This window comes from Muntiacus reevesi, chromosome 14 (assembly GCF_963930625.1).
Source record: "Muntiacus reevesi chromosome 14, mMunRee1.1, whole genome shotgun sequence".
Classification (NCBI taxonomy): domain Eukaryota; kingdom Metazoa; phylum Chordata; class Mammalia; order Artiodactyla; family Cervidae; genus Muntiacus; species Muntiacus reevesi.
This window is the reverse complement of record NC_089262.1, coordinates 12,656,055-12,668,286: the sequence shown is the minus strand read 5'-3', so window position 1 is coordinate 12,668,286 and position 12,232 is coordinate 12,656,055. Positions and strand designations below refer to the sequence as shown.

Here is a 12,232-nt window from a genome sequence, read left to right as displayed (position 1 = left end):
CGCCGGGAGCAGGTTAGCGGGCGTCCCCCGCCGAGTCCGCGGCGCGGGAGGCCGAGGAGGAGCCGGTGGAGCCCGGAGTTAGTACGAGGACAGCGGCGGCCAGGCAGGAGGTTTAGAAGAAGAGCCGCGGGACAGAGGCGGGCGCAGGCGGCCGGGCGCTCTTACCCCGTTGCTCTGGGTGGACTGCACGGACTGCTCGCTGGCCGAGGAGCACGTGCTCATGCGGTCCGCGTCCTTGCCGGGGGCCGCGTGGCGCCGCGCCTGCCGCTGCAGGGAGTCGCTGTCCCCCGGGAAGGTGAAGGAGCCGGGCCGGCTGGCGGGGGAGGCGGGCACGGAGCTCCAGAAGGAGCCCCCCTTCTGCAGGGGGCTGCTGGGGGGCAAGGGCTCCTTGCCGAACGGAGAAGGGGACGCGGCGGCGGCGGCCAGAGGCGAGTGCAGGGGCGAGGGGGCCCCGGGCCTGGCCTTGCCCAGCAGCAGGGGGCCCGGGCCGCTCCGCGGCGCCTCCTTGGCGGCTCCGTCCTGTGGCGGCGCGACCCCAGACGACTTCCGGGGGCTCTCCAGCACCTTCATCTTGGGGATCGGCTCGGCGTCTCGCTCGGGACCGTCGGGCTCGCTGCCGGGAGGCGCCCTGCCGGGCGGGCCTGTGCCGGCCTCCGGGGCGGGGCTGCGGCTGGGAGGAGGCGGTGGCGGGCCCGGGGTGCACGTACCTGACATCTTGTCTGCCTCTGCCTGGCTTGAGGCTGCAGAGGAGACCAGCACGGGGGAGTGGTGTCTGACGGGCTGGGGGATCCGGGAGGGTCTGCTTCTGCTGGAGCTGCCGCTGCCGCCGCCGCCGGGGCCACCCCCGCCGCCGCCGTGGTTGCTGCCGCCGCCCCCGCCGCTGGGGGCCCCGCTGCTGCCCCCGCCGCCGCCGCCGCCGCCGCCACCCCCGCTGTGGTTCCTCTGATATTCGATGGGTGATGTCAAGGCTGCAAGGCACGGGAGAGATTCCGTCAGGGCACCGAGGAAGGGACCGTCACAGGGGCGAAGGGGGCACGACTGCCCCAGGCTCACGTCAAGGGGGGTGGGGAGGGGTGTCCACCATCGCCCAGTCACCTGGATCTGGGGACACCCACCCATCCGCCAGGCAGCGGGCTGGCTCCACCCACCAGGGAAGGAAAAAGAAAAGGTCTTCGATTTAACTGTGCTTGTGTGCTGAGTCGCCTGGTCCTGTCCTACTCTTTGTGACCCCACGGACTGCAGCCCACCAGGCTCCTCTGTCCGTGGGATTCTCCAGGTAAGAATACTGTTAAGAACGAACCAGTTAAACTGGCTCTATCAAGGGCAGTCTGCAGGTCCCGGGGAGGACAGGTGAGGAGCAGGCTGGAGGAAAGGTTTCCTGCCCAGGAGCAGCCAGCACAGCCTAAACATTTCCACCTCCAGGGAGAAGGAGAAGAATCAGCCCCGAGCATCCCTGCAAACCACCAGGGTCCCAGGGAGGCCCAGGGCTGCTGGGGAGGCTCAGCTGGGACTCCACAGGTACCAGCTGGTTCCCACAGGGGGACAGCTGAGTCCAGCTGCTGCAAAGCAGAGAGCAGCGAAGCAGAGAAGAACCTGGCTGGTGGTTACCACTGGCGGCGGTGGTGTTAGGGACCACCTCGGGGAAGGTGCTCCACAAACCCTGGGGGATCATGAAGCTGTTCCGTCTCTGGGCTTAGTGAGTTAGCTACGTCATCTGGGACGATGCAGGTAAACACTAGCACAAGTCCTTGAGTGGGGCATGGCAGCCCACTCCAGTATCCTTGCCTGGAGAATCCCATGGACAGAGGTGACTGACAGGCTACAGTCCGTGGGGTCACAAAGAGTTGGACACATTGAATGCCTAAGCACAGCACAGCAACACAGATCCTTGCAGAGCTAAATAAAGCCTCTGCCAGTCGGACAGTCTAATGTAGCCTCTTCCTGCCTGGGAGACGTCCGGCAGGTGTGAAGGGGTATCCTGGAGTCAAACGACCTGTGACAAGCCATGTGGGCCAGCAGGGCTGGAGCCCCCTCTCCAGCCCCAACCTCTGTCTGCCCTTGGGAGCAGCGTCCTCAGCATCTCTGGGCTGAGAGTCCAGGGGTGAATGGCGTGGCCCTCTCGTGCTTGTGATTCGGGAAGCAGCTCAGTTCATTTTAAAGAAGATGGTCTAAGCTTAGAGGTTTCCCAGCAGTTACATGTTGCGGACTGGTGTTCAGTGAAGCACTCAAAAACAACACATGTAAAGAGATCTGCATTCACTCACAGCCACGGGAGGGGAACTATTCTTCCCATGCATGGGAACCGTCCCCCTAATCCCCCTAGCCCCAGCCATCCAGTTGTAACTGCACACACAAGAAACGCTCTGTCAATGGCCTAGACAGGAGTCTGGAGCTAGCACTCGGCTGACTACCCTCAGCCAAAAACGCCATGTAACCTTGACCTTCTCGCAGTGCTTGTGTTCCTGGCTCTTGAATCTCACTCGAGGTGTGGGGCTGGTTTTATGTGGCAGAGAGATTACAGTGTCCTGATGGACCAGGGCGTAGATACAGAACATAGACATGGAGAAAAGGACAAAGACAAGACATCAATGTGTATCTAGTTCTCACTGAATGTTTGATGCTCTTCAGTAATCACTGAACTAAAACCAGAGTGGAAGGCAGTGGCCCTAAGGTGAAGTGAGCAGATTTAGGTCAGGGATATAAAAAGTCTAACTGTCTGCAATGTAAGGTCAGCGTGGTCGCTCTCCTTGCAGAGAAGGCCTTTCCCTGGGGTGTTGGCGCCTCACTATTGCCCTGAGTCGTACTGGATTCTTATGGTATTGCTCCTCTATAATCACTGTGTCATAGAAGCGGGAAGGGAAAAAAATGCCTTGCTTTTAATAAGGAGGGCAGTCTAGATGTACCATGTGGTAGAACATAAATTTTAAAGTTGCACACAAGAATGTCTCCAACGTCTCTGGCCAATTCCGTCTGCTGCCTTAGTCTTTCTCACGCATTCCTTTCCCAGGATGGGCTCTGGGGCACACATGCTATGGGAGACCGTGGGACAAAATGAACCGGACAGTGGGGCTCACAGCCAAGAGCCAGATGGCTGCCCTGTGTCCCCACTCTGCCACCAACAGCATATGGGACCTGGAGCAAGTTACAAACCCACTTTGTGCCTCAGCCTCCCCATCTGTAAAATGGGAATAATATCGGGCCTTGCCGCCTCAGGTCATTGGGAAGATGAAAGCAGCACTAGGTGGGTAGTGCTTAGTATAGCGTCTGGTCCACAGTAACTGCTCAGAGAGTCCTGTCACTACTGTTCGTATGTGACAGGAGAGAGATGAGAAATAAAAATGTGTATGTTTTGGAAAGCAACCACACACATTACCGTTTAAAAAATTGCGCTGGTTTTCTAAAATCTGGTTGATTTCATGGATCCATGTCTGCCGGACACTTGGACTGGATGAGTGCAGGATGAAGGTCTCTACCACATCACCCGTCCGCGATGTCAGAGCGAACTTACAGGGATCATTTTCCACGTTTTCCTCCAGGCAAAGGCAGCTCACCTTTAAAAAAAAAAAAAAAGAAAGCATTATTCACAATGGCCAAAAGGCAGAAGCAAAGCAAGTGTCCATTAACAGATGGATGAGTAATCAAACATGTCTGCATACACAGCGGACTATTATAACAGCCTTGAAAAAGGAAGGACATCCTGTCATAGGCTATACCATAGGTGAGCCTGGAGGCCACTGAGCTACATGAAATGAGTCAGGGGGAGAACGGCCAGCACTGTGATGATTCCCTTTGGATGAGGCACTTGGAGTATTGTTTAGAGGATGGCGTTCTACATTTATAAGATGAAAAACCTGGAGATGGATGGTGGTGATGGTTGCATGACAAGTGTGAATGTACTTAACACCACAGGGCTGGACACTGCCAAACGGTTAAGATGGTAAATTGTATGTGTCGGGAAGGTCCCTGGAGAAGGGAATGGCTACCCACTCCAGTGTTCTTGCCTGGAGAATTTCATAGGCAGAAGGAACCTGGTGGGTTATAGTCCATGGAGTTACAAAGAGTTGGATATGACTGAGCGACTGTTTTACCACAGAACGAAAAACAAAAAACAAAAAAACTAAAGCACATTTATTCCCACTGGTCAAATGCAAAGTAAAGTTCATCTGGGGTCAAAATTGAAACCACCACTCTTTGGTTGAGCTACCATTTTTACTACCGCAAAAATCATTATCTCGAAGCTTTTTAATCGTTCTTTTAACTCTGGTTATGTAGGGATCACCAGGAATTTAACAAGTAGCTTAAACAATTAACTAAAAATGTTAACCTGCTGGGACCTCAGGTCTCCTCTCTCTCACTCTCGGCTGGTACCTCTTACAGGGCCCAGGGCCATCTGCGGTCTTTGTCTTTTTCTCAGTCAGAGAGCAAGGCACCCTGGGGCAAAGACTGCTGCCCTGCCCAGCCCTACGGCCCCCTGCCTGGTTCTGAGTGCAGAGGAGAGCCTTGCTGAATGAAGAAGAGAAAAAGGTAAGCTATATCCTCTCCAAATCCACGTCTCTAAACTTGAATAATTCACGTGGTCCCAGAGAAGGTGAAGCAGAAAAAACCTAACAAAGGTGAGGTCTTCTTGTGGTGGTAAAAATGAAGCTGCAGCCATACGTTCCTCCATCAGCCACTGGGGAACTCAGACAGTAGAGGATGGAGTGAATTTAAAGGGTCTGACGTGTATTAGAGAATTCTCTAATTATTTAATAAACTGAAGATCAGCATTTGTTGCTGTTCAGTCTCTCAGTCGTGTCTGACTCTGAGACCCCATGGACGGCAGCACGCCAGGCCTCCCTGTCCATCACCAACTCCTGGTACTTGCTCAAACTCATGTCCATTGAGTCAGTGATGCCATCCAACCATCTCATCCTCTGTCATCCCCTTCTCCTCCTGCCTTAAAACTTCCCCAGCATCAGGATCTTTCCCACTGAGTCAGTTCATCAGGTGGCTAAAGTATTGGAGCTTCAGCTTCAGTCCTTCCAATGAATAGTCAGGGTTGATTTCCTTTAGGATTGACTGGTTTGATCTCCTTGCAGTCCACGGGACTCTCAAGAGTCTTCTCCAATACCACAGTTTAAAAGCATCAATTCTTCGGCACTCAGCCTTCCTTACGGTTCAACTCACATCCATACATGACTACTGGAAAAACCGTAGCTTTGACTCAACGAACCTTAGTCGGCGAAATAATGTCTCTGCTTTTTTAACACGCTGTTTAGGTTTGTCACAACCTTTCTTCCAAGAAGCAGGAAAGAGCAGGCCACGTCATCATTAAAAAGGACACATTTTTTCAGCGTACCATATGCATCAGTGCTTGAGAAAATAGGCAAACACGAGTTACCTTGATACTGTTTTTGAACAGGAATCCTGGCATGGAGAAGCCCTTTTTTTTATCCAGCGGCTCGCTGAAAATGACGATCTGCTCGAAGAGGAACACCCGCCTCTCTTTGCAGCGAGGCAGCAGCCCCGTGTCCTGGTCCGAGACCAAGAACGTGTCCTGCAGGAGCAGCTTGCCCTGGGCCACAATCTTACCCTGGAATGTGGAGAAGGGTGCAGAGGTACAGAAGAACACATTGCATTCAAAGTTAAAACACAGGAACTTTTGTTTTCTTTAGTTTTCCTCCCACAGAATGATGTATTTTTCTGGTATTAATTTATGGAGTGTAGACATTTCTTTTAGTGTAATGAGGTCTTAGCTCCAAAGAGAAAAATCATCTAAATAAAATTCTTGCCAGCTCTTGTGTAAACTACTGGCCTCAGTTATAGTCAGAGACGGAAAGTGGATGGAAGGTGTAGTTTGCAGTGGAAGCGTGCTTCTCCAGGGGCGGTCCACGGCCGGGCGCCACTAGCATCCTGGGTGGGACCCACTCACAAATGCACAGGAGCCCTCCAGGAGAGCCTGTGTTTTTTTTTTTTTTTTGAGAACCCCAGCACCAGCATATTAAACTAAACCCACTCCTCTAGCAAAACAGTAGGCAAGAAAAATAAAAACCCCTGTCTCCTTACTCGACAATCAAACTGAAAGAAAAAAAAAAGGATTCTGGGCTCTGGACATCCTCAGGATGCTAGTAGGCAGTATGTAATCTGAGGGGTCTGGCAACTCACAGAGAAGTCTGTGACTAAGGCGGAGCCCAGGGACCTGGAGTCAGGCTCCAGGGGCTGATAGATGGACAGGCCCCTGCGTGTTGTGCCGGGAAAGGAGGCTTGCTCCTCCACAGCAGAGGGCCCTGGAGACAGAGCAGAGGCCTGCCTGCTCCCGCTATGAGGCGCTGGGCTTGAGCAGGGGAAGGTCTCCCCCAAAAGCTAATCAGATGCACCCAGAAAAGCTGAAACATGGTGTCACTCAGGGTGAGGGACAGCGAGAGAAGACAGAAAACCAAGCAGAAAGGATCGGCTTTCTGCAGGTGGCGGCCAAGCATCCCAGACAGAGCAGTAAGTTTAAAGAGGAGCCACATTACGTCGAAGCCTTGTAGCCTCCCGACGTTCATCATGTCGTTGCAGCGCTTCGGGACGACGCACATGACCTCCACGGCTCTCTGCGGGGCGGGTGGAGCGGGGGAGCAGAGTGAGCCTTCAGTTCTGGGGCCAGGATGGAGCACTAACCCTCCAATCTCCCCACTTGTTCAGTTCCTCCCCTGCCCGCCCACGAGTGGATGGACGGCACGCCCAGGGCTCGGGAGACCGCCGCCCCCACGGCCCCCCCAGGGTCAGGCTGCTTCAGAGACACACCCAGCGGGGTGTCAGTACCTCTAGTTCTGATGTATCCAGGCTGGCTTTTTTGGAATACTTGAGGAAGTCCTGTAGGAGGAAGACAGACACAAGGGCATGACAAGGGTGATGGTCACACAGCAGTACCCTTTCTGATGGACCAGGATGCCAGCCACGGGGCCAGTCTCGTTTTTCTCTGCCAGTAACACAAAGATAAGGTAAGATATCCCCAGGCGGACCTCAAGCCACAGGAGGGCAAAAGTCAGGCCCAACTGGTCTAAGCAGGTCGTGGTTCCTGTTTCACCCCAAGACAGGCGCTCATCTCTCTCTACCTCCAGGTTCTGAGTTTTATGTGTGAAGGGATCTCGCCACCTCCAAGTCACTTTTATCACGGAAAATGGCTTGACTTTGCCTTCAGGGGTGCTGAGGCATTTGAATCACTCAAGGGCGGGTGCTGAGCCCTCAGAGAGGAACTGGCAGAGCCTAAATGTTTAATCTGAAGCCCCAAGGGGACAGAAAACCTGCAAGGTGGGTTAGAGCCCCAGAGAGTATTCAAGATCCGTGGTGGGGAGAAAAAGCTCACCTTCACAGATGTTTTTGTTTCAGAACCTGATGTAAATGAAAAATTGAGAGAACAGTATAAGGTGTCTCCTTCAGTTTTAAAAAACTTATTTGGAAATATTGGAAATCAGAAACGACAAGACTGCTTCTTTTTTTTTTTTTTACAGGAAAGCTGCTCATCGCCTGCCCAGCCCGCGGTCCCCTCGCGAGTCTCGCCCTCCTGCCGAGCGGGCTCGGCCCGGCAGAGCCTCACCTTCAGCAGCAGCTGGTACTTCGTGATCCTCTGCACTGGTTTAATCAGCAGGTCCGTGAGCTGCAGCCTGTGGCCCAGGCGCTGCTTTAAGTCCTGGTTTCGGGGGAGGAAGGAAAGGGTCTTGAGTGCCGTCTTTTAATCAGCTAGTTATTCGTTTTGACATAACAGTTTATTGTCCATCTAGAATGAAAACCTCTTCTGTTTTATGAAACCGAAAAACATGCTGAACGATCTAGACATTTGAAGAGACTAGCAAGTACAGAAGGTTGAATGTGATTCATAAGATTCTGCCCCCCCATATGATAGCACTTATATGTGGAATCTAAAATATGATACAAATGAACTTATTTACAAGACAGAAACAGACTAGTCATAGAAGACAAATCCATGACTACCAAAGGGGGAAGGGGGTGAGGGAATGGATAAATTCGGAGCCTGGGACCAGCAGAGACACACCACTATATACAAAATAAATAATAAGGCTGCCCTGTATAGCACAGGGAACCACACACAATATCCAGCAATAAATCACAATGGAAAAGAATATATGTACACATACAGGTATGTATGTACAACTGAATCACCCCCACCGTATACCAGAAACCAACACAACACTGTGAACCAATCACACTGACTACTGCCTTTTAAAAGGCAGTTTTCAGTCCCTGTAACTCAGAAATGTTAGCTACATGGTAGTAGAGGCACTGAGAAGAGAGGCCACGCTGCACAGAACCCACCAGTGTGGGTCACCCACATATCCCACGGCTCAGAATGCCCACGTTTGAGCTTCCTGAGCTGTTTTTCAAAGCAGCCTTCTATGCTTGCCTACAAAAGCCTTTTTTTCAGTTGCTTACTTTTATTCATACAAATATTTTATATCTAGGCTAAAAGTTTAGATCATGAATTATCCTGCGTGTGAAAGTGAGCCTTAGTTTGAAATTGATTTTAAAAACCTCTGATTGTGTTAAGGTTACTCATTATTTTTTTGATCATTTTGTTTACTTATTTTTGGGTGTGCTGGCTTTTCTCTTGCTCTGGTGAGCAGGCAGCACTCTCCAGCTGCAGCGCATGGTCTTCTCGTGCCATCCAGTGTGTGGATGTCTTGCTGCGGACCATGGTTCGAGGGCGCCTGGGCTCCAGGAGCCGAGGCTCCCTGCTCCAGAGCACAGACTCAACAGCTGTGGCTCCCAGGCTTAGCTGCTCCTCGGCATGTGGGATCTTCCCGGGCCGGGGATCGAACTGGTGTCTCCCGCGCTGGCAGGTGGATTCTTGACCACTGAGCCCCCCGGGAAGCCCCAAGCCCCTGACTTTAGCCGTGACCCCAGTGCTCTGGATGCTAAGGGATGTGATCACAGGTTGAATTTATACTCACTTCTCTGGTGAAATACAAGTTCAGGACTCTTATAACTGAGGCTAATTTTCTGATGATTGCTTAATCTCGTGGGAAACAAATTTTTGGAAATCAGCTGTAACCAACAATTCAGAACTGCTTTGTAACTCAGTCAGTCTTACCTCAAAAAAGGTGTCAATGTATTCTGAGACAATGTGTTCAGACTTTGGTTTATTTTGACAATAAACTATGTACATGTGCAACCTTCTCTCCTAGGAAAGAAAGGCAAACAGACGGGTTAGAACACAGGAAGCATGTACACAGCGTCACCGCATTCGGAGAGGAACTTTTCTTTCGAGAAAACCGCATGGTTAGGCTCTTGAGAGCACATTCCAGGTTCCTGATGCTGGCTCCAAAAACAGCCCTTCTTTATCTTTCCCTCAGATACATCAAACCTCACACTTTACTTGGGAAAACACCAGAGGCGGTGAAAGAACACAGTTCTTAGTATTACACCAAGCATCACTTTCCACCCTTCAAACCCTGCCAGTGGCTCCAGGAAGCCTGGCTTTTTTTTTTAACGAGGTTAGAAAAAGCTCTTTAGTTTTAAATACTGAAGGCAGTCTTAAATACTGAGCCATTATTTCCTGCACTGACCCTCAAAGTGTGCTGTATACACCCGTGGAGTCCCAGAGGCCTCCTGGGGACCCATCAGGTCAAACTATTTTCAAATAATACTAAGTTGTCACCTATCCTTTTCATCTGCTACCATCTGCACTGATGTGCAAAATCAGTGGTAGGAGAAACTGCTGGCATTTTAGCAAATATCCCTCACCACTACACATGCCAGCTTCAGCTAAGACTGTCCTTGATGAAGTGACAATAATTCATTGTATTGAGACTCAACCATGGGCTATATACCTTTCTAACCTTCCTGTGATAAGACGGGGGTCCTGGTGACACGTCTGCCTTGTGTGAGAGCAGGCGCAGCAACGCCCTCGCGTTACTGAGCCATGAGCTGAACCAGCGGCTTGTTTTTACTTAAAAGCCTCAAGGACTATAATTATTTATGCGTGGGTATCTGCTAAACCCCTTCCTGAACATGGACAAAATAAGCCTGTTGTTTCAAGGCAAACAACCTCCAATGTCTATTAATAATGAAAATTTAAGCTTTCAAGCAAAAAATTAACATTTTGGAGAACGTGGATCTGCCATCTTGAACTTGACCATGAAAACGAAAGTGAAAGCTGCTCAGTCTTTATGACCCCAGGGACTATACAGTCCATGGAATTCTCCAGGCCAGAATACTGGAGTGGGTAGCCTTTCCCTTCTCCAGGGGATCTTCCCAACCCAGGGATCGAACCCAGGTCTGCGGCATTGTAGGCCGATTCTTTACCAGCTGAGCTGTTAGAACTTGACAATACTTAAAAGATTTTTGTGAAGAGATGGGTGGTGAAATGAACAAATCTGATTTTTTCTTTTTTTGGCAGTGGGGATATTGTTTATTGAAATAGTTCACTGTCTGGAAGATCTATCTCAATTAGTGGGTCAGGATTTTCCAAAAGACCAATGCAAGATGTCATGAGCTGGTGCAGGAGGGAAAGTGTCTTTAACAGCAAGATGGCTCTGTGGCTTTCAGGGCAACAGAAGTGAGGTCACCAATGGGCTTTCAGATTCCATGTTGCAACTAACCTTTAAATTCTCACTTGAGTTTTGGTGCAGTATCTAAGAAAACTGTCTATAAATTATCTGAAAAGGCTATTAAAATATTCCTTTCTAACCAAATATCTGCTTGAGGATAGATTTTTTTTTCCTGTAAATTTTAACTAAAAAAAAATCACAGTAGGTTCAATACAGAAACAAGATATATATATATATATATAAACATGCATCTATCTTCTATTAAGCCAGACATTAAGGAGATGTGCAAAAATACAAAAGCTCTGGTCACTTTGAAAATATAGTAATTTTTCCTAAAAACCAAACCAAACAAACCCCCCCCCCCTTATTCTTAATGTGCTTATTTAATTAATTTGTTTGTTTGTCTTATTGCCACAGCATGCGGCATGTGGGATCTTAGTTAACCAACTAGGGATGGAACCCATACCCCCTGCAGTGGAAGCATGGAGTCTTATCGGTCGGACTGCCAGTAGGTTCCAACATGCTTGCTTTAGATTTACAAATACTTGGTTACTACATTAAACCCACTGCACATCTAGGTACATCACCATCTGTACCAGACACTTCTTTGCCCAAAGACGTTTCCAAATGTTCCTGCTGCTGGTCTGGCTCTGGTCCGCTTCAGACCATCTTGGCCTGTTTGTGAGCTAAACAGCCAACTCGGGCCAGTTTACAGGGAGAGCAGACCGTTCGCATGTAGAAGAGTAGTGGGGATTTGAATTCCAACCAGCTGACACTGTACGGTTTGATTTTATTTAATATAAGCATTTCTGTAAACTGCAAGTGAGTTCTCCTTTAATCTGACAAGCCAATTACTAAATATGACAATACAGAAGAGAATATAAATAATGCTTCTGTACTTACATGTTTAACAAAAAGGGATCCTAGTTTTTCCGGATCTTCAAGGCACTTCTCCAACTCTCCTAAAAAAAAGCTGCAATGAAAGGAGAAATATTAGAACCATCTCCGATTTGGCCTTCTAATTTTAGACTGAGGTTTAAATTTTCAAAATAGTCTGTTTTGACATTAGCAATCTGTAAGTGTAAAGTATATGTTTAGACACTACAACGCATACTGAAAAACGTTTTGTTAGGACAGAAAGCAGAAAGAGATACAACTTAAAACAGTTTAAAAAAAATGTTAAGTCAGAGCAAAACACCCCTTGACTGGCAACCTTCCTTTCCTCTTGGATAATCCACATTACTGTTTAATATTTTAAAATGACTCAAATAATAAAATCTCATCTGAATATAGGGTAAAAAAAATGCTTCAAAGCAGTTGGTCATTTTTCTTTATCTTGGTCTGCATACCTGTGAATTTCTTATCTTTCCATGGTCATTTTTAAGAGGCTCAAATCTGAATGTAATCTGTGACAGCTTTAGAATTTTCTTTAATAAATAAAGTTTTCTCAAATATTATCAAAATCAACTTCTAGGTTCCAAATATCAGGTCCCATTAAGATAAAATTGGGGCTTCCCAGGTGGTGCAGTGATAAAGAATTTGCCTGCCAATGCAGGAGACACAAAAGATGAAGGTTCGATAGCTGGGTCGGGAAGATCCCCTGGACAAGAAAGTGGCAACCCACTCCAGTATTCTTGCCTGGGAAATTCCATGGACAGAAGAGCCCGCTGGGCTACAGTCCATGGGGTCGCAAGAGAGTT

The 12,232-nt window shown here is 49.2% G+C and overlaps 1 protein-coding gene across 7 annotated transcripts in view; it reads right to left on the bottom strand.

Moving 5' to 3' along the window:
- The window catches only part of TRIO (trio Rho guanine nucleotide exchange factor), a 349,762-nt gene that overhangs the window by 16,756 nt on the left and 320,774 nt on the right, over positions 1 to 12,232 (bottom strand). For 6 of the 7 annotated variants that reach the window (XM_065905271.1, XM_065905277.1, XM_065905272.1 and 3 more), the window contains exons 41-48: positions 11,436 to 11,505; positions 9,074 to 9,163; positions 7,562 to 7,654; positions 6,787 to 6,837; positions 6,498 to 6,575; positions 5,381 to 5,572; positions 3,374 to 3,551; positions 166 to 968 (exon numbers count right to left, since the gene is read on the bottom strand). In XM_065905271.1, the coding sequence (XP_065761343.1) occupies positions 166 to 968; positions 3,374 to 3,551; positions 5,381 to 5,572; positions 6,498 to 6,575; positions 6,787 to 6,837; positions 7,562 to 7,654; positions 9,074 to 9,163; positions 11,436 to 11,505 (1,555 nt within the window). The remainder of the gene's footprint in view (positions 1 to 165; positions 969 to 3,373; positions 3,552 to 5,380; positions 5,573 to 6,497; positions 6,576 to 6,786; positions 6,838 to 7,561; positions 7,655 to 9,073; positions 9,164 to 11,435; positions 11,506 to 12,232) is intronic. The other variant, XM_065905278.1, reaches the window with a different exon arrangement.